Raw genomic sequence first — 23,199 nt, 5'->3', positions numbered from 1 at the left:
ATATGTGGCTCACGATAACGATAATATCACGATACACGATATTCGATATATATTGCAAGAAATTTCATCAACGATATATCACGATATATGTGACTGAAAAAGAAAAAATACCAATAAAAAGGAAAACATCTGTAGTTATGCATTTATTCAATGCCAAAACTTCATACAATGTACAAAGAAAGTGCATTTGTATATTTCCTCACTGCCTCCTAGGCTTGTAAATGTAAACACCAAACAGCTGAACAAATTGAAGTGCATGAACAATAGTGTGGTGACAACCGCGTAAATCCATTATGTGCGTTGTAATAAAATATCGATATTTGGCGTCAGTTTATCGAGTATTTATTGCGACAGAGAGCGCAACAATATATTGCAATATCAATTTTTTTCCCCACCACTAATGGGGGGCATCAAGTCTTAGACTCCTGCTGTGTTACTGATATATTTGATGGAGCGTCACGTGTGAACGTCCTCCGACCTGCTGCCAACTATAGAGAGATAGATCTTTAGATAGATAAGTATGATCATAATGACTGGGTTAAAATGGTTAAATGACGTTAAGCCCAAGTTATTGTGTGCAGTCTACGTCTGCTGTCAGTTAAAGGCTCGTTGAGAGACACAGGGTTTGTTATCACTGATAAGAATTACTATTAATAATTAATTGTGTTGGAATGGAGCCAGAAACATACTTTTGAATTTTTGTCGGGGTTCAACACTCAGTTTTTTTTAAATAAATAGGGCAGCCCGAGTCTTGGCTGGTGCACACCCGCTGTCTTTTATTCTGGCTACGCGACTGGTTTTTATCAATACTTAAAGACTGTAAATGCATCATGAGTGACACCTCAATGTGCCCAAGATTCACTTTTCACATGTGAACCTGGCGGTAACTTGGAAGCATGAAAGAGGCTTCACAGACCCCGCAGCAAAGGTGAAGACAGGAATCTTGATTGATGATTTTAAAAACAAGAAAGTATCCGATAGGAGAAAAAATGCCTTTGTTTTTAATCACATTTTACAAAATTCATTTTAAATCCAATGGGAAAGACTGACGAGCATAAACGAGCCTGACAAGCCTAAAAATAGGCGGAGAAGCAGCACCCCCCACTTTACTTAACGTAATCTCAGACTTGGAGAAAAAACTCCCGAACTCATTGTTCATTGTTTTGGGGGATTTCAACAGAGGAAATCTAACCCATAGGGCTGCAGCTATCGAATATTTTAGTAATTGAGTATTCTTCTGAAAATTCCATCAATTAATCGAGTAATCGGATAAAACATATTTTTGTTTAGTTAAAGAGCAATTATAAATATACATAAGATGTTAGATGTTAATTGACATCACTAAGACTAAATTAAACAATCCAGTAGGTTCATGGCTGTGCATTTAAAAACCCTGAACTTACACCAGTCGACCAAATTCACGTACTTCCTAAATACAGGCAGCATGTTACGTGCCCCACCAGGGACACGCGGACTCTGGACCACTGTTACAGTAATTAAGGACGCATACCGCTCTGTTCCCCGCGCAGCTCTGGGACACTCTGACCACTGTCTGGTTCATCTGATCCCGACCTACAGGCAGAAACTAAAAACCTAAGCATGTAGTGAGGACTGTGAAGAAGTGGACAGAAGAGTCAAAGCTGAAGCTTCAGGCCTGCTTTGACTGCACGGACTGGAGTGTTTTTGAAGCTGCTGCTCAGACCTGCATGAACTTACAGACACTGTGACATCCTACATCAGTTTTTGTGAGGACATATGTGTGCAGACTAAGACCTTCTGCACATACAACAACAACAAGCCCTGGTTCACACCGAACCTCAGGAAGCTGCGCCGAGCCAAGGAGGAGGCCTAAAGAAGCGGTGATGGAGCCCTGTTCAAGCAGGCCAAGAACACGCTGACGAGGGACATCAGTAGAGGAAAGAGGAACTACGGAGAAAGACTGCAGGGTCGCCTCTCTGCCAACCCTGACCCCTCTTCCCCCCCCAGCCTGTCCCTCCCACCTTTACACGATTTGAACAAAGTTTAAATTATTTTTGCAGAATTAGCACGAAATGTTGTAAGAGATGGGATTTATTGGAATAAGCAGCATATAATGAATATTTCGGAAAGTTATATATCAAAATCATTCTACTGAAGCAAATAAAGCATTTCGACTGGTTAACAAGGAAAGATTAAACTTAAATAATCATAGTCATGTATGCTGCAGCGTACGGTCAACACAGATTCTGAAAGCAGAAGGACGGATGTTTACCTGCATGTGCTGCTCTTCTGCATGACCTCAGCTCTGTGGAAGCCGGACAGCTTGCAGAATCCGTCATTGCTGTACACTACAGGCCACTCCACAATCTGGGCGTTCCCCAGGAGAAAGCTGGTTTCTGATGAAAAAGCAAGAAATAAAGAACATTAACCAATCAAGCACAAAGTAACATACACGGCGCTACAACTCCTCTTCAGTTGGTCCGAGGCAGAACTAGGTCTCAAAGACCAGCCTTGAGATCCAGTTCTGTTTGTGGTCTTTGTGTGAAGGACTCGCTTATTTGGAAAGTTTGGAAAGTTTCCAGTCATCTTTCAAGGCAATGCAACATTGTCACAAGTGTTGATCAAAGTGGTTTAACTCATAATTCAACTAGCAAATTAAAGCTGCAAGCAGCGATGAACGGGCCCTCGCGCGTGCAATTTGCACCAATTAAGGTCAAGGACTCAAAACTAAGTCCGATGACACCAGCCACGACTCTTTATGTCAAACCATTCAAAGGTTATGGCCGAAAATAGGAACTATAAAATATTGACCAATCAGAAAAAGGGGCGGGGCTAATTTGCATCAATGAAGGTCAAGTACTCAAAAGCGAGTCCGATGACACCACCCACATGTCTTTATCACAACCCGTTCAAAAGTTATGGCAGAGAAAAGTTTTCTAGGGGGCGCTGTTGAGCCATTAGGCCACGCCCATTAATGCAAACCACGAAATATCAAATTTATCGCCAGGCCTGGCTTGCATGCAGAATTTGGTGACTTTTGGGGAACTATCAAATGTGGACCAATCAGATGAAGGGGGGGCGCGCTTTTTGGCGTCTAGCGTCGCCACGTTAACGCTTTTGAAAGAGAAAAGTAATGCGGGTTGTCGCAGGATGGAGACGCACATTTTGATGTATAACACACCTGGGTGCACGTTACGGTTCGGGCTGTATTAACGGCCGAAGGATTGGCATAATTTTGCCAAAATGACACGATTAATTCAAAATGGCCGCCTTCCTGTTGGGTTTCGGCAATGGCCCCAAGAGACTTTTCTTTAAGTTGCCACATGATACAGGTGTATACTGATTTTCGTGCATGTACGTAAAAACCGTATTGTGGGGCTTGAGGCACAAAGTTTTCTAGGGGGCGCTGTTGAGCCATAAGGCCACTCCCATTAATGCAAACCATTAAATATCAAATTTTTCACCAGGCCTGACTTGCGTGCAAAATTTGGTGACTTTTGGGGCACGTTTAGGGGGAAAAAAGACCCTCCTTTCGTCAGAAGAATACAAATTCCTACACGTACAATAGGGCCTTCGCACTGTAAGTGCTCGGGCCCTAATTAGAGATCTTACTCTTTCGTACCAATGTGACATGTAGTTTAGGAGAAAATAAAAATAAATCATTTTCTTTGGTTTCAAAGCCTCAATTTGAATCAGATGGCAGCAACACATCAACAAAGTTGGGACAAAAGGTTTGAAAAGTACTACGTTGCAACAAATGCAACAAACAAAAAATCAGTGACGGAGTAAAAAGAGCCCCTAAAGAGGAAGTCTCTCTGTCATAAAAATGTGAAAAGGGTCACTAATCTGCAAGGAAACTTATTCAGGGTCTCATTCAGGGTCACATGGGTATGCTGAAGCCAATCCCAAAGCTGTGCTATCCACAAGTGCAGGTTAAAGCGCTGGAAAAAGTTGTACGTGAACACAGTCCATCGGCGCTGCCACCTGGTCAGAGCTTGTCTGAAACAGGCCAAGGTGACGGGAACGGAAATGTTTCTGAACCCACAGATGCTGTGTCTGACTGACTTGTTATCGATGCTGAGTGCCAACGCCTGCATCATTGAAGTATCGGGGTGCATACTTATACAAACGGCAGCTTTCATATCTGAAAAGAAAATATATACAGTATGTTGGAAAGTGGAAAGGAAGTTGTTCAGCTGACTCCCCTTCTAACAACCAAACACAACACAAAGATTGGCGCCTGGAACATTAGAACAATGTACCAAGCAGGTAAAGCAGCCCAAATTGCAGCAGAAATTAAGCAGTATAACCTATCCCTAATAGGGCTCAGCGAAACAAGATGGACTCAATCAGGCAAAACACAACTCTCAAGTGGCGAAACAATAATATACTCAGGTCATGACCAGGACAACGCCCCACACACAGAGGGAGTCGGTATCATGCTCTCAAGAGAAGCAGCCAGGTCCCTCATGGAGTGGGAGGCAGTGAATGAGCGCATAATTACAGCAAGGTTCTTCACCAAAACCAAGAAAGTCACCATCATCCAAGGCTATGCACGACAAATGAGGCAGAACAACAAGTAAAAGACAACTTCTACGACATACTACAGCAAGTCATCAATAAGCAGAGGACAAAAGACATCATCATCTTGACAGGAGACTTTAATGCCAAGATAGGCCAAGACAACACAGGAAAAGAGCAAATAATGGGCAAACACGGCCTAGGGGAAATGAACAATAACGGAGAACAATTCACAGACTTCTGCGCTTTCCACAACCTCATAGGAGGCAGCGTGTTCCCGCATAAAAGAGCGCACAAAGCCACCTGGGTTTCCCCAGACCATAAAACCGAAAACCAAATTGATCATATATGCATCAGCAAAAAATTCAGGAGATCCCTCCAAGACGTCAGGGTGAAAAGAGGAGTGGAGGCAGCTACAGATCATCACCTCCTAACTGGAACACTCTGGCAAAAACTTAAGAAATTCACAAATACAGCAATAAAAGTCAGCCCAAGGTACAAGGTCAGCCTCCTCCAGGACCACAACACCAGAGAGACATTCCAACTAAGCCTCTCAAACCGATTCTACCCGCTGAGCCTACTGGAGGAACAACACCACACAGTGGACCAGCGATGGCAGAACATGAAGGAGGCATGGATCGAGACATGTGAAGAAACATGTGGAAGGAAGACAAGACAGCACAAAGAGTGGATCTCAGGAGAAACTCTACAGAAGATACAGACTCGTAAACAGGCTAAAGACAAACTAAACATCAGCCGTACATGAGCTGCAAAAGCAAAAGCACAACAGGAATACACTACACTAGACAAACTGGTAAAACAGAGCATCAAGAAGGACAAAAAACGGGGGGCACGGTGGAGCAGCAGGAAGTGCAGCCGTCTCACAGCAAGAAGGTCGTGGGTTCGATTCCCACCGGGGACGCTGTGGGCGCTGAAGTTCGTGTAAGTTCCTCCATGACTTCAGCACCATACCCCATACCCTGGGTGGGGTTGGTGAAAGGATCTTTCTGTGTGGAGTTTGCATGTTCTCCCCGTGTTCCCTTGGGTAGCTAATGTGAGCTACCCTCACAAAAACATGCACCAGTCCTGGGCTCTACTGCCCCCTCTGGCCAACCGGGGACAGATGGGGTGGAGAGGATCCGGCCAGAATAACAGGATCCTTCATCAACAACCTAGCAACTCAAGCAGCAGAAGCAGGAGCTCAACCGGTCACTGAAGAAACAGAATGTGGCCGTTCATAGAGCAGCTTGACTCCAATCTAATCTCATCAACATGGTCCTACTTTTAGGAGCTGAAAATCATCCTCGTATCATCTTTGGCATTTATTTCGCTCGTCGCTCAAGAGTTTGAAATTCAGCTGCTTTCCTCCTCTGTTTCTGGACGATGTACACACACACACACTGCACACTGCAGACGCAAGACAAGGCAGAAATTAATGAAAGTGATGAGTCAACAGCTTGTGACAGTGTGAATTAAAGCTTTCTAGAGCGAGATCTCTGCATCCCAACAAGTGCTGATACTCGACAACAGAGCATCCGCTTTACTACGAAACCTACTGATCCATGTTTTACTGCTTGAAATAAACAAATAAATGGTTCGCTGTTGCTCATCAGCAAAATGTTGTCCGGTAGGAAGAACAGCAGCCGTCAGCAGCAAGTGGCAGGAGCACGACGCCGGCCTACGTATGATCTTACGACACTAAACAAGTTAGAAACATGCAGACAAAGGTACCAAATAAAGTATCGTCCATGTATTTCTTCAGTTACTGCATTTATCTGCTTTACTTTAATTTTGTAGAAGAGAAAATAATTCCAGATATTTAGTTTTATTCATGAGTTTGAACAGAAAGACGTCCATCCATCAGTGAAAGATGACTAAACTAAAAGAGTTCATGCAGCTGAACAGCTCATGGTGGGAGGATGAAGTGGAGAGGAGGCAGAAGTACATCATAAAAATGATCACAATCTCATGCAACAATGAGGGAAACCCAGTTTCCTCTTAGTCCACCCTCCCTTGCTAAACCTCCGGGAGCTGCTCAGCAGCTTGACGTGGAGTCACGCGGCTGCAGCAGAGCAGAGGGAAGATCTCCAGCACTGCCATAGTCCACCCCTTTCCAACCAGAGACATAAATAATTCTCATGATGCATTCTGCATATTTCATGCACATCGTGGTTCTGTTAACCGGTCTCTGCTGCGTTGTATGTCTTTTTTTTCTTTACGCAGGAATAGGCTGACAAAGATTTGATGGTAAATTGATAAATTTGCATTCAGTGAAGGGCAACAAGTCAGCTTGTCAGAGGTGTGTAGTAACGAGTTACATTTACTCCGTTACATTTACTTGAGTAAGTTTTGGGAAATGTTGTACTTTTAGGAGTAGTTTTGAATCACTATACTTTTTACTTTTACTTGAGTAGATTTGTGAAGAAGAAACTGTTCCTCTTACTCCGCTACATTAGGCTACGTTGAGCTGTTACTTTTCTTTTATCCCTTTTATCCGCGTACGCGTCAATCTCATGACATCACTGGGTGATTCTTTGGGAAAAATGTTTGTTTTTGCATGTTTTGTCACATTTACACAGACTCAAACACACACAGAGTTTCTATGAGTTCATGTTTGTTCTAGTTCTGCTGGTTAAAAAAGAAAAGTACAAAGGCTGGAAATTTTGTGCTACTTGTGCTTAATTTATTTTTTTATTCTGTTATTATTTTATTTATTTTATTATTTATTAAAGTACTTGAATTTACTTTAAGATTATTTTAATTCAAGCAATTTTTTATTAATTTTAATTTATCTTATTTTATTGATTTAATTTGCCTGAAGATTATTATTTTGTACATTTGTCTGTTTGAATGGTTGTGTTAAAAAAATAAATCAGACGTTACTCAACAGTTACTCAGTACTTGAGTAGTTTTTTCACCAAGTACTTTTTTACTTTTACTCAAGTAATTATTTGGATGACTACTTTTTACTTCTACTTGAGTCATATTATTCTGAAGTAACAGTACTTTTACTTGAGTATAATGTTTGGCTACTCTACCAGCTCCAGTCGGCTCCTCTGCAGTCGCCAGTGGGGAAAATTTTCTTTTTTTTTACCTATACAAGAACTGATTTTTTTCTTTTAACCTTCGCCGTAAGCTAAACATTTTAAAACAAATTTAAACTGGTGAATAAGAGCCGCTATACTTACATTAAAGCACATTCTTTAGTTTGTTTATCTGCTGAAACTACTGCAAAAATAAGTGAAGGAAAATGGATATTACTGAATTTGTATTAACAAAAACACTTTAATTTGATATCGATGGGAAACATGAAAGGACTATGGAAACCTTTTCTTGGGTTTAAGTCATCGAGGTCCTTCCTATAAGCCTTGAAAACATTTCTGAAAAAGGTTAAATTGTTGTTTAAGGAGGACTGAAGCTAGCAAGATGCTACACGTAAATGTCATGACATAGCAAGAATGTGACGAGACACTGAATACATGTGTCACACATAGTGGTGATGTAGCCACGTCACAACAGATCACACAGCTACATGTTTAAAAAGTGAAAAATATCTTTTACACTTCTTAACCTTCACCATGAAACTACAACTTTACTTCATGGTCACACTAAGCAGCAGACATTCATTCAGTCAGAGGAAAGCTTAGACTGACGTCTAATGCTGTCATCAGCCAAACATTGAGCGACCAAAGGACACGCGAGGATCCTGTTTAGCTTTTGTTAAGCTAAACAGGCTGTTTGGTTGTTTTTTTTTATGTTTAGGCAAAGAAAAAAGACAATGAAGAAAGCAGAGATGGATCAAAGATTCTACTAAAGGTTTAGATTATTCTCTTGCATAGCTTTACCCCATAAAATACTTTTTGAACAGGACACATCCACTTGAATCATTTTCAATTCTTAGAGCGCGCACACTCTCTAATTCAATGGTTATTTGATACAACCATACATTCATTACTTTGATGACCATCCCCAGACCACGAAGCACGGTGGTTGGTGGTGCGTGCTGTTGCCTCACATCAGAGCTGGTAGAGGAGCCAAAAATTATACTCAAGTAAAAGTACTGTTACTTAAGAATAATATGACTCAAGTAGAAGTAAAAAGTAGTCATCCAAATAATTACTTGAGTAAAAGTAAAAAAGTACTTGGTGAAAAAACTACTCAAGTACTGAGTAACTGTTGAGTAACGTCTGATTTATTTTTTTAACACAACCATTCAAACAGAAAAAAGTACAAAATAATCATCTTCAGGTAAATTAAATCAATAAAATAATACAATAAATTAAAATTAATAAAAAATAGCTTAAATTAAAATAATCTTAAAGCAAATTCAAGTACTTTAATACATAATAAAATAAATATAATGATAACAGAATAAAAAAAATAAATTAACACAGTAGTAACACAAAATTTCAAGCCTTTGTACTTTTCTTTTTTAACCAGACAGAACTAGAACAAACATGAACTCATAGAAACTCTGTGTGTGTTTGAGTCTGTGTAAATGTGACAAAACATGCAAAAACAAACATTTTTCCCAAAGAATCACTGTGATGTCATGAGATTGACGCGTACGCAGATAAAAGGGATAAAAGAAAAGTAACAGCTCAACGTAGCCTAATGTAGCGGAGTAAGAGGAACAGTTTCTTCTTCACAAATCTACTCAAGTAAAAGTAAAAAGTATAGTGATTCAAAACTACTACTAAAAGTACAACATTTCCTAAAACTTACTCAAGTAAATGTAACGGAGTAAATGTAACTTGTTACTACACACCTCTGCTCACATCAGAGAGGTTTCTAGTCTGGTTCTCCCCAAGGTTGCACGGGTTTTCTCCAACAAGTAAACTGGTGGTTCTAACTTGCACGTAGGAGAGCGTCTGAGCATGTGTGGTTGTTTGTCTATTGCAGGGGCTGCAACCCAAAATGTTGAAAGAGCCATATTGGACCAAAAACACAAAAAACAAATATGTCTGGAGCCGCAAAAAATGAAAAGTCTTGTATAAGCCTCATAATGAAGGCAAATGGCGAAAGGCGAAATGTCGAGAAAAAAGTCTAAATGTTGAGAAAAAAGTCGAAATGTTGAGATTAATGTTGAAGTATAATCTCAAGAAAATAGTCAAAATGTCGAGAAAAAAAGTGGAAATGTCGAGATTAAAAAGGAAAAAAAGAAGAAAGATAGAAAAAAGAAAAAAGAAGAAGAAAAAAAGGAAAAAAGAAGGTCAAACATTTTTGAAAAAGCTCCAGGAGCCACTAGGGCGGCGCTAAAGAGCCGCATGCGGCTCTGGAGCCGCGGGTTGCCGACCCCTGCTCTATTGTCACATTTTTTGCAAAAGAAAAAGAAATGAGGCCACAAACAGCTGGAAACAGCTGGATGTTGATGAGTTTAGACTGAGTGGCTACGTCACACCCAGCGCTGCCAGACGTGGAAATGCACAAAAAAACATTTATGCAATAAACTGGATTATCCAAACACCTGATAACCACCTTATGAGGGTGTACAAAGGTTTTTTGCGATATTTGGCAGTTTTTTTTTAATTAGAATCATTTGCATATTTGGGTTTTGTTCCAATCTGGGTGATGGTGACGTGATTTATGTGTGGCCCTGCGGTGGGCCGGCCACCTGCCCAGGCTGAACCCCTGCCCAGACAAAGCCAGGACTGGCTTCAGCAGGTCTTGGTGGCCCTGAACAGATGAATTAATGGATGAATGGAAGGTTTGATTGATTGATTGAAATTCTTTATTCAGTCACATCACACTACAAACATTAAACACAAACATTATCGAAAAATAGTGAGTGAAAAGGCACAGGCAGAAGCAAAGTGCTTATATTAATGCCTGTCCTACATACAAACTAACAAACTACTAACAAACAAACAAAGCAAAACGAAACCGGTAAAGTAGGACCAATAAGGTTTACATATATAATAGTAAAGACATTTTTTTTTATATATATACAGGGTGCAATTTGCCAGTGGCAGAGGTGGACAGAGTACTCGACCCCAGTACTCCGTTACAAGTTAAAGTAGCTCAGTCAAAATATTACTCGAGTAAGAGTAGAAAAGTACTTGCTTTTAAAGGTACTTAAGTATCCAAAAGTAAATGCTTTTAAATTTACTTTAAGTAAAAGTAAGAGTAAAAGTAAATTTCTTATTTTCCACATCAGTAAACTACTATATTTTTTCTAAATTAATTTAAGTTGTAAAGTTTAAGTTGTAAATGTCTGTGGTTTGTCTGTGCCCTCGTTTTTTACTCGGTCGAACTCAAACATTGAGTTAAGATACGGCCAAGGATTTTGTGAAAGTCCCTGCTCCGAGTCCTCATTATCAGACTCAGACGACTCAGAGGATTGTCTTTCTTCTCCTGACGCAGGCGTAGCCATTGTTGCGGCTCTGTCTTGACTTGTTGCAGCTCTGTCTTGACTTGTTGCAGCTCTGTCTTGACTTGTTGCAGCTCTGTCTTGACTTGTTGCGGCTCTGTCTTGACTTGTTGCAGCTCTGTCTTGACTTGTTGCGGCTCTGTCTTGACTTGTTGCAGCTCTGTCTTGACTTGTTGCAGCTCTGTCTTGACTTGTTGCAGCTCTGTCTTGACTTGTTGCGGCTCTGTCTTGACTTGTTGCAGCTATGTCTTGACTTGTTGCGGCTCTGTCTTGACTTGTTGCGGCTCTGTCTTGACTTGTTGCGGCTCTGTCTTGACTTGTTGCAGCTCTGTCTTGACTTGTTGCAGCTATGTCTTGACTTGTTGCAGCTCTGTCTTGACTTGTTGCAGCTCTGTCTTGACTTGTTGCGGCTCTGTCTTGACTTGTTGCAGCTCTGTCTTGACTTGTTGCGGCTCTGTCTTGACTTGTTGCGTCTCTGTCTTGACAAACGCAGGCTACTTTGGCGGTATGGTTCTGAGGAGGCTTGACGTATTTCCGTTTTACGTACATCCCAGTGGAGAGCGTGCACTGTGATAGGTCTCCTCCTTTGACAAAAACAGCTTGTGTCCAATAGGATTTTAGGGAAGAAGAAAAAAGAGCAGACCTGAAAGTAACGAGTACTTTTCAGCCTTCCTAGAAATTTATTCGAGTAAAAGTAAAAATATTTGTCTTGGAAATGTATTCAAGTAAGAGTAATAAGTACCAAAGAAATCTAATACTCAAGTAAAGTACAAATCCTCTGGATATGTACTTAAGTACAGTACTCAAGTAAATTTACTCCGTTACTGTCCACCACTGGCCGGTGGGGATGGTAGGGATTTCCCCCCCTCTGGTTTACACGTCCTACCCTCTGCTGAATTATTTTTATCCTCGGCGGGGACAAAATTTATCCCCCCCACTCAAAGTATTTTCACCATTACATCGTAATTATTAAAAAGTAATAACAACCAAAATACACAGAGTCCGTGTTCATTCTGCTGTGATTTTGATACCGGGAGCGAGTCGCGTCCACTGAAAGCAGTTTTATTTTGAAAACCAACCGGATTTTCTTGCATTCCAAAAGTCCGACTTCCGGCCCGCCAAAATAAAAGATACAGTCAGTCAAATGAATTAAACAATGAAAAGAATCCAGAGCAGCATATCCTCATATTTTACAGAAGATGAAACAAGATGTGACATTGCTGATGGGATGGTGGACAGCAGCATCTCCCCCGCTGAGGAGCTCCCATGTTTTCTGTTAAACTGATATCGAGAAAGAATTAAAAAAAATAATAATTTGGTTTATCTATTTTTATTTGGCACATTTAAAAACAATATTAGGAGAACATATTTCTGCAAATGCAAGTGTTTCAGTTCATGTTCAAAATAGGCCTACCGCGTACGTTATGTAGCTTAAGTGTAAGGTTTTCATATAACCTATACTGTTGGACCGCTGTTGTGTGGTAATTTTTCATCAGAGAACAGCAATCTTTTTTTTGTAAACTGAAAATGAGCTGCACGTTCGTAAATCTAGGTTAGCGTCATTCCATAGTTTAACTCCCACAACAGATAAACGTCTCCTTTAAGTCTCTTTTCTAGCTTTTTGTACAACAAAAGGAGCTGCAGCCACTCAGGTGATGGGCCACAGGTGTGTCCCATCAACCTCTCCACCCTGCCAGCCTTATAAGGAGGGCTGGACAGCAGCAAGGGGGGAGAAGCTGCTGCTGATACTGGGAGAAGGTGCTTGTGCAGGTGTGGCGGTGTTTGACAAATAAAGGGTTCTGCACTAAACTCCGTCCTCTCTATCCTGTCGGTCGAGCCCTCGTAGCACTCGCCCTGCTACAAAATTATATTTTGACTCATGTATTGAGAAAAACCGTTGTACACAGACAGGGAGTAACTTTAATCTAGCTTTATACATTATTTACATTATTTTATAATAAACCAAATCATAAAATTTCATAACATGGGATTTTATAAACAATGGATTTGTATGTTCATAGTATCCCACCCTATTAATAAAACGTATGGCTGGTTTTTGTAAGAGGACTATAGCAATTACTGTTGTCTTATACGTGGAGCCCCAAACTCCCACACAATAATATATATAAGGTAGTATTAGTGAACAATAAATTAAATGTAGTGCTTTATGATTTAATATATTTCTGGACTTATACACGATTGCTATTGACTTTGCACTGTGTGCAAGGTGGGATGGATATGTGCAGGAATCTGGCTGAAATGTCTCCATAATGTCGCAGACATTTGCATTGTTGGCTGTTTCCCCTCTTGAGCATCTCTGGGCATTTCCATAGCTGCAGCACACATATGAAAATCATTTCATTCACTTCCTACCGGCATTGTTTTTCTAGCACTCCAATGCAATTTCAGGAAAACGATGTGCCGCCACTACATAACACATTTTAAATAGGCTGCACTTGTTCAGCATATTTGTGTGAGATGAGCTTCGAGGAAAGAGTCTCAGTTGAAAATCTCATCATATACAGGAGAGAGAAGCAGATTAGGCTGCCCTGGGAAGAGTGGACATTACAGTTTTGGAAACTATTTCAACCTTAAAAAGAAAAGGCACAGTTTAAGATTAACTAGGGCACTTCTTTGTGCAAAAGGATGAAAATATTCCTGTCTGCCGACTAAAGCTTGCACCTCGGGTAACACTGTATCTGAATGATCTTAGGTGAACCCCGTTATCATTTCATCCTCACACCTTTGGGGACGACACAATCTTTACATCATAAAAAAGATTGATTCCTGCTCACCTTATAAGTTAAAGTTCGGTAAAACCCTGCAAGAGTCCCGTGATCGGGACCGCAAAACGGTACTAGTTTCTTCTGAGCGTAGTCAGATTTTGGTCCGCGGGTTGAGGTCGTCACGTGATCCCGCTGCACCAATAGGATGTTACTAGTAAACACAATATATTCATATTAATAACCCAATATCACGATACAGTTTGTCACCTCCACGACACGTATCGTGACGTTTTTGTATCGCAAAATTTCGTGGCACGATATATTGTTACACCCCTACTTCACAGCAAGTAGGTTCCTGGGTCGACTCCCGGACCTGGCGGAAGTCTTTCTGTGTAGACTATGCATGTTCTCCAGGTTCCTGCCACAGTCCCACAGCATGTATGTTGGGTTGACTGTGGCCCTACGAGGGACTGGTGACCCGCCCAGGGTGTACCCCTACACTCGCCTATGATGAGGTGGGAGAGGCTCCAGTGGAGCCCCATGACCCTGGACAGGATTAAGCGGGTATAAAAAATGTGTTGGGCCACCGCCAATGTGATTATGAATTAATGTGTGATTAGGAACTCACGGTGTGATTATGGACTCATGGGGTACTGTATTTTCCACACTATAAGGTGCACCGCATTATAAGGCGCACCTTCAATGAATTACGCATTTTAAAACGTTTTCCATATATAAAGCGCACTGCCTTATAAGGCGCTAAATATATGGTAAAATACCGTACTATAGTGGCTGGGGTTGAGTTACGTATCTACCTGATGGAGCTGCGCTACAGGAAATGCTACAAAATGCTACAGCAAATGCAAAAAAAAAAAACAAGAAGAAAAGTACCGTATGTCAAACTTTATTAACAAAATAAAAACCAGCTTTGCTCTGTCTCGTCAAAGTCGCCATTATACGAGTCAGCGTCGTTGCTGTTGTCTTGAACGTCTGTGACGATTCCTGACGTTTTTAGCACCGTTACTTCGGTGACACCAACTACATTACCCACAATGCCCCTGACTACAGTAACAGAAATTACCGTAATCATATATAAGGCGCACTGCCGGTTTTTGAGAAAATTAAAGGCTTTTAGGTGCGCCTTATAGTGCGGAAAATACAGTAATTATGAATTTATATGAAATGTGTGACGGGGAACAGGCAGGCTTTGACCGGTTGAAGGCCGGGTTTTCGGCCTTCGACTGAGACCAGGACTAAAGTTTTACGACTTGAAGCACATGGCTTGAAGAACAAAGGAACTAAGAAGACTTCAAAACCCCCATGGACAAAGCTTTACAGGATTTGCATATGTGGCCCCTTCAGTGATAAGGGACCACGCTCTGATTGGACACGACCCCAAACTACTAGAAGGGACCGCATCGACTTCATGGGCCCCGCTATAAAAGAACAAGGCCCCCCTCTATCTCGCTCTTCTCTCTTCTCCGCTTTTCCTCTCCCCTACAGGCCAAGGGCGGCCCTCCTCCAGGATCGTGACCCGAAGGAGCGTCCGTTTTGCAGCGCTGCACGAGTGACCCACGAGGTTCCGAGCACCAGACAGCCGAACCAGGGACCCTGTATTCAAGTATCTTTTGTGCATGTTTGCAGGCCGGAGCTTCGGGAGCTGCGTGCTGGCCTGCGCCCCCCCTCTCCCTGGTCATCCTGCTGCTGCTTCCACATGACTGCTGTGTGCTGCTGACGTCCCCGACCCCCAAATCTGGCCTTCGGCAGGAGGGTCCCCCCTTATGATCCAGGTCCTGGTCCAGGTTTCTTCCCTCCTAAAGGGGAGTTTTTCTTGCCACTTTTTGGCTTAAGGCTTTTCTCCCACTAGGGGAGTTTTTACCTGCCATTGTTTATGTAATAATTGCTAAGGGTTTTATGTTCATGTTGTGGGTCTCTGGAAAGTGTCTAGAGACAACATCTGTTGTATTAGACGCTATATAAATAACATTGAATTGAATTGAATTGAATTGAATTGTATTGCCTCGACGTGAACGCCTTCGGACCGACCCGAAGCTGAAAGAAGCCAACCTGCTGTCCCCTCATCCAGCTGCTGTCCCCTCATCCAGCTGCTGTCCCCTCATCCAGCTGCTGTCCCCTCATCCAGCTGCTGTCCCCTCATCCAGCTGTTGTCCCCTCATCCAGCTGCTGTCCCCTCATCCAGCTGCTGTCCCCTCATCCAGCTGCTGTCCCCTCATCCAGCTGCTGTCCCCTCATCCAGCTGCTGTCCCCTCATCCAGCTGCTGTCCCCTCATCCAGCTGCTCTCCCCTCATCCAGCTGCTGTCCCCTCATCCAGCTGCTGTCCCCTCATCCAGCTGCTGTCCCCTCATCCAGCTGCTGTCCCCTCATCCAGCTGCTGTCCCCTCATCCAGCTGCTGTCCCCTCATCCAGCTGCTGTCCCCTCATCCACAGCACGGATAACAGGAGGGAGTGAGAGCCGCTTTATCAGGGTCCCCTGCTGAGCGTGACCACCCTTTGTTCATCAAGGAACGCTGACCGGCCAGACAAATCACTCTTCTTCAGTCACAGATTCATGTTGTTCTACTGGTACTATACTGGTACTGGTGATGACATGTTCTACTGGTACTATACTGGTACTATAACTGGTACTACTGGTACTATACTAGTACTGGTGATGACATGTTCCTCTACAACAGAAAAAACAAAGCCTTTCCTCATTTCCCGGTTGAATGACCAGAGCGCACGTGTGAAGTTTAGTTTCACAGTGGTGCATTTCTGTTTGGGAAAGATCAGAAGGTCTTGAGTTCTGGTAGTGAGAAATTATTTAAGAGTGTCTGTTATTTTACTTTTCTTTTCTCTATTTCTCTCATCCTCTCCTATTAATCCCCACACACAGATACAGACTCTTATCTCGGTCATAAACCCCCGAGCCATTCTGAGCTACCGACACACACCCACACACACACACACACACACACACACCCACACACACACACACACACACACACACACACACACACACACACACACACCCACACACACACACACACACACACACACACACACACACACACACACACACACACACACACACACACACACACACGTGATCGGCAGATTTGCATTATATGATTTATTGTCCCTGTTAATGTAGTGAGCCATCAGAATTTATCCAAAGTGTTGCTTTACCATCTGCTTGACACTTGTGTAAGTAAATTCTGATTGAAAAAAGTCGTCCTTGTTTATTTTACACGTTTGCCGCTAATGTTGGTTGCCGGGGCCTGCGTTTGGATTCCTTCCTTCAACCACCGTATTATTCTGTAGAATAATTCATCTTGAGACTGATTTTGCTGTAGTTATCATTTTCCTGATTACATCAGGTGGTGCCCTGTTTTGATTAAGTCATTTTGATAATTTAATTTGATAAATAATCTACTTTATTAATTATTAATAACTGTCAAAGGACAATTATTAATAACTCTCTTGATAACTGAAACAGCATCTCATCTGTGGTACAACAAATGGATGGATGGACACAAAACAGAATTCTGAGCCTGTCAGTTGTAAATACACTTTACTGTCATGTGTTGTCACGTAATCACCAGTTGTCAGCCATGGCACTCAGATTCAAGTCATTATCAACATGGTGCCATTTCACAACGAAAGAAACCTTAAAGCACTTTACAAAGAAAGTAGGGGTTGAACCAGGAACCTTCTTGCTGTGAGGCATCAGTGTGTACTACTAACCCACCGTACTGCCCTTGTTCTACTCCAATTTGATCAAGTTCCTTATATTTCTGTTGCAATCCAGTTTTTGCAACAAAAGAACAAATTCAATATGTACAAAAAGAGCCTAAAACAACCCAATATATTGTATTAAAACTACACTTCAGCGCAGTTCCCCCTCCTGAGCAAGCGTTAGGCGATGGTGGAGAGATAATGGAAAAACAAACATTACAAGTTTAAAATCAATTCTAAAATTGACAGGAAGCCAATGGAGTGAATAGAGGACCGGAGTAATGTGCTCACGTCTTTTAGTGTTAGTTAAAAGGTACCGTTGTCTTTCATGAGTGCGGCTCATACATGGGTTTATCCTCAAAGGAAAACTGCCTAAGAAATATACGACATTTCCAGAGGACCAAATGGATTGTTACCCTGCATGAGATAACTTTTTACACTCATCAGCAGACAAGCTTGAGACGAGAGACCTACACTAAGTCAGTCCTCCTTCTTATCCACTTTTCTTTCACTCAAGCGAGCCAATTCTAACAAGCTTTCCATTCTGTTTCCCACAAGTAGTAGGAAATAAAAACTGCTTCTTTAAACGTCAATGTCTCCAACGACTCTGTTCAATAACACACAGCTTTGTAAAGCAGCAGATGCTGAAAAGCATCAGCCTGAAAGATCCTCGTGTTCGTTTTGTCTGGTGCACCATAAGAAAACCAGTGAACAGAATCAAATGTTAAGAAAAGCATGTATTATATCATGCACAATGTTTTCCAGCCGGAGGTTCACTTTTCTCAAACCACAGAGGTAGGAGAGAAATGCACACTGTCGTAATCGATCCAGCCCTATTTATACTAAAAAGGGAGGTATTCTTTACGTTATAGGTGCGGATGTTGAACCGTATCTGTGAAAAGTGTGGTTAAAGAAACCTAAACATGTCACACTTTCAGCCATATATATTCTGCTGATTGTTTCTTACTTGAGATGCTTACTCAGCAAATACCTACGATAACTAAAACTTTGAGAAAAACATGATGGAACCTATCAGTTTTAAAACATCTGTTTCTCTTCATTGTCTTCACCTAAAGAAGAACTCAGCAAAAACAGTCTAGGTCTACAAACCAGGATGGGTTCCTGCGTTGAGAGTAACTACCAGTGTAGAATCTTATAGAAAAACCCTTCAAACCTTTAAACAATTTCATAAAATCCTAACAAGCCTAACCCTCAGCAAAGCGCTTGTACGTGAGAAGCTCACATGGGCCCGCAGGTGTCTTCTCGGGTGTCGGAGCCACGCGTCTAATGAAGAAAACCCAGACCAATATCAGCCTCGTCTGACCTCCGGCCCTCCTAACAAACACTGACTGGATAGGGTTTGCTGGCGAGAACAGGAAACCGCTCACCGAAACGTTAACCCTGAACCTTTGATGCTGCACAAGAAAAACAATTTTGACCTTTTCTGATTTTGCTTTTCATTGCCAGCTTTTGCTAAGCTGACCCCAAATTCTTCCATCAAGGCTGCGTGAAGCCAGGCACCGACCGCTGCTGGAGGGAACTGGGGGTGGGTTAAAAATATCCATATATCGATATTTTATCGATATGTGTAGGAATGATTATCGATACATAAATCCAAGTATCAATTTAAAAAAATACAAAATTTGATAGGATTATTACACACACACACACACACACACACACACACACACACACACACACACACACACACACACACACACACACACACACACACACACACACACACATACATGCACATAGCCACATAGACATATACACACACACACACACACTCACGCACATACACATATATATATTCATACTGTACATGCACACATACACACACTAAGCCACACACATACATACACACACACTTAGCCACACATACAAACACACACACACACACACACACACACACACACACACACACACACACACACACACACACAGCCACTCAGTCATATACATATACACACACACACATAGCCACACAGACATGTACATACACGCATGTATACACACACACACACACACACACACACACACACACACACACACACACACACACACACACACACACACACACACACACACATACATAGTCATATACATACACACACACACACACATAGACATACACACTGGCTTGTTCACCTGCATGCTTGCTCTGTAGTTTTTGGTGTTAGTTAATCGCGGTAGCTTAGCTCAGACTGTGATCGGATCTCGAGATTTGGGTCGATTGCTGCTCGTGTTTTGGTTGGCTCCGTGTCGGTTTCGTGTTTCGTTTGTGGTTTTTGTTGCAGATTTCCATTGATTGACGTGTGCCTCCGTGTGTTCTCGCTTCCTGGATTGGCAGTGGATGTCACCACCACCCAGCACCATCACCTCCACCCAGCACCATCACCTCCACCCAGCACCATCACCTCCACCCAGGACCATCACCTCCACCCAGCACCATCACCTCCACCCAGGACCATCACCTCCACTCAGCACCATCACCTCCACCCAGGACCATCACCTCCACCCAGCACCATCACCTCCACCCAGCCCCATCACCTCCACCCAGGACCATCACCTCCACCCAGCACCATCACCACCACCACCCAGCACCATCACCTCCACCCAGCACCATCACCTCCACCCAGCACCATCACCTCCACCCAGCACCATCACCTCCACCCAGCACCATCACCTCCACCCAGCACCATCACCTCCACCCAGCACCATCACCACCACTCAGCACCATCACCTCCACCCAACACCATGATCTCCACCCAGCACCATCACCTCCACCCAGCACCATCACCACCACTCAGCACCATCACCTCCACCCAGCACCATCACCTCCACCCAGCACCATCACCTCCACCCAGCACCATCACCACCACTCAGCACCATCACCTCCACCCAGCACCATCACCTCCACCCAGCACCATCACCTCCACCCAACACCATGATCTCCACCCAGCACCATCACCTCCACCCAGCACCATCACCTCCACTCAGCACCATCACCTCCACCCAGCACCATCACCTCCACCCAGCACCATCACCACCACTCAGCACCATCACCTCCACCCAGCACCATCACCTCCACCCAGCACCATCACCACCACTCAGCACCATCACCACCACTCAGCACCATCACCTCCACCCAGCACCATCACCTCCACCCAGCACCATCACCTCCACTCAGCACCATCACCTCCACCCAGCACCATCACCTCCACCCAGCACCATCACCTGCACCCAGCACCATGATCTCCACCCAGCACCATCAACTCCACCCAGCACCATCACCTCCACCCAGGACTATCATCTCCACCCACCACCATCTCCACCCAGCACCAACATCTCCACCCAGCACCATCACCTCCACCCAGCACCATCACCTCCACCCAGGACTATCACCTCCACCCAGCACCATCCCCTCCAACCAACACCATCACCTCCACCCAGCACCATCACTTCCACCCAGCACCGTCACCTCCACCCAGCCCCATGATCTCCACCCAGCACCATCATCTCCATCTGTGAGGCTGTTGTTCCTGGCAGGAATGACCTCCAGCACCTCCATCAGTGCTCCAGGGCCCCCCTGGTTTCACCCCCCAGCGTTTCCGCCCCTGCTGGAGCCTCTGCAGCATCACTGGTTAAGTTCAGCCACTTATGCAACATTGTTTTTTTCACTGTCAGCTCCTTGGAGCTCCAGAAAAGTCTCCAGCAAGTCCAAGTCAAGTTCACAGCGATGATTGGAGGAGGAAAGTGAGATAATATGATCAAATTATTAATGAATTAATTGCCTCATAAAGCAGCAATGATGCTGAGTCACACAGAACAGAGCTGTTTATTATCTACCCCACGGCACTGCTCTGTATTCAGTTTTAGGTGGTATAAGTAAAGCCTTGTTAATTTATTGATCACTCATAAACTTGATCATTGATCATCATTTAGATTAAAATAAACTTTGAATCCCATGCCAATAACTCGACGTTTCCTCGGCTACAGTCTTATTTCTGTTTCCTGTAATGATTTCACACCTTTATGGGTGAGAAGTTTTATTTTCCAGTTTACACAGAGGAGTCACATGAAGTGAGGAATAAACTGCAATCATGGTGACAAACAACAGTCCATCACTTACTTTCCTCTTCTTAAAGCATCGGCCCTTTACCCCCCCACTACGACCAGGGGGTCCCTTGTATTCAACATACCGCATGAACTGGTTGACATCAATTTATAACATATGATCCCGTGAACTTTCACAGCCGTGTACCCGCGGGTCTGAGCAGGCGTGGGAACTACGTTATCCTCCCAACCTTCCGGTTGCAGTGAAATAAAAATGCACCAGAGCCTAATTGCACCACCTTTATTTTGTGTAATGCAAAAATGTCATACATTCTGGATTCATTACAAATCAACTGAAATATTGCAAGCCTTTTATTACAATTATTTATTGATGATCATGGTTTACAGCTTAAGAAAACTCAAATATCCTATCTCAAAAAATTTGAATATTCTGGGAATCTTAATCTTAAACTTTAAGCCATAATCAGCAATATTAAAATATTAAAAGGCTTGCAATATTTCAGTTGATTTGTAATGAATCCAGAATGTATGACATTTTTGTTTTTTTTAATTGCATTACAGAAAATAAAGAACTTTATCACAATATTCCAATTTCCTGAGACAGTCCTGTATACACATATGTATATATATATATATATATATATATATATATATATATATATATATATATGTGTGTGTGTGTGTGTGTGTGTGTGTGTATGCATTACGTTTTTACCAACTATATATGTAGATAAAATAAATATATGATTTGTTAAAATATATATGATATATTATGTATTAAAAATGCATATATATATATATATATATATATATATATATATATATATATATATATATATATATATATATATATATATATATATATATATATATATATATATATATATATATATATATATATATATATATATATACATATATATATATATATATATATATATACCTTGGGTTTTTACCAACATTAACCATTAATATATATGCAGACAAGTTAGAGAGTAGAAAAAAAAAAGTATTTCTGAGCCTGTATAATAAAGTCCTGTAATGATGGCTTTTAGTTTTGGTGTCCACCCCACCCCCCGGACCCCCGGACCCCGGACCCCGGACCCAGGACCCCGGACCAGCCTCCCTCCCTCCTCCCGGACCTACCGCTGGAGCGCCGGACGATGTTCTCCAGGAAGGTGTTCTGCGGAGCCACCAGCCCTCTCTTTCCCCCGGGCATCCTGCTGCTGCTGGCGGGGGGGGAGCGGAGGAGGCGCGGGCTGGGCTGCTCGGAGCTTGGGACGGGTGCTGGCTCTCGGTCCGAGCGGCGGGGACGCGCATGGTAACCGTGCGCTCGGGCAGCTCGGGGCGCACTGAGCCGCGGAGACGCGCTCCCACCCGCCGCTGCCCGGAGAGCCAGGACGCATGCGCTGCTGCTGCTGCTGCCGGGAGTCCCGTCCTCGGGAGGATGCTGATGCTGCGCAGAACACCGAGGAATAACCAGTACTGGAGTTGAGAGAGGATGAGGGGGGATGAGGGAGAATGGCATCCCCCCTGAAATAAAAACGGTTCAAATCATCCCCCCCTGAAATAAAAACGGTCCAAATCATCCCCCCTGTAAAACTGCCATCCCCCCTTTCCATCCCTTATGTCATTTCATCAATGAATGTGGTTTTACTGCTATTTCAACATTTAGAGTCATCACCAGAAAAATAACTTATTTGACAATTTTCACCTGTTTCAAGTAAATTTTCACTTGAAATAAGTAGGAAAATCTGCCAGTGGGACGAGATTTATCTTCTAAT

The 23,199-nt window shown here is 42.8% G+C and overlaps 1 protein-coding gene across 1 annotated transcript in view; it reads right to left on the bottom strand.

Annotated features, from left to right (window-relative positions):
- Positions 1-22,634, bottom strand: part of LOC133462825 (potassium voltage-gated channel subfamily H member 5-like) — a 300,804-nt gene extending 278,170 nt beyond the window's left edge. Inside the window, exons 1-2 of the mRNA XM_061744276.1 lie at positions 22,562-22,634; positions 2,252-2,375 (exon numbers count right to left, since the gene is read on the bottom strand). Of these exons, the coding sequence (XP_061600260.1) occupies positions 2,252-2,375; positions 22,562-22,634 (197 nt within the window). The remainder of the gene's footprint in view (positions 1-2,251; positions 2,376-22,561) is intronic.
- Positions 22,635-23,199: the final 565 nt, after the last annotated feature.

Source organism: Cololabis saira, chromosome 16 (assembly GCF_033807715.1).
Source record: "Cololabis saira isolate AMF1-May2022 chromosome 16, fColSai1.1, whole genome shotgun sequence".
Classification (NCBI taxonomy): Eukaryota; Metazoa; Chordata; class Actinopteri; order Beloniformes; family Belonidae; genus Cololabis; species Cololabis saira.
This window is presented reverse-complemented; position numbering and strand designations above follow the sequence as displayed.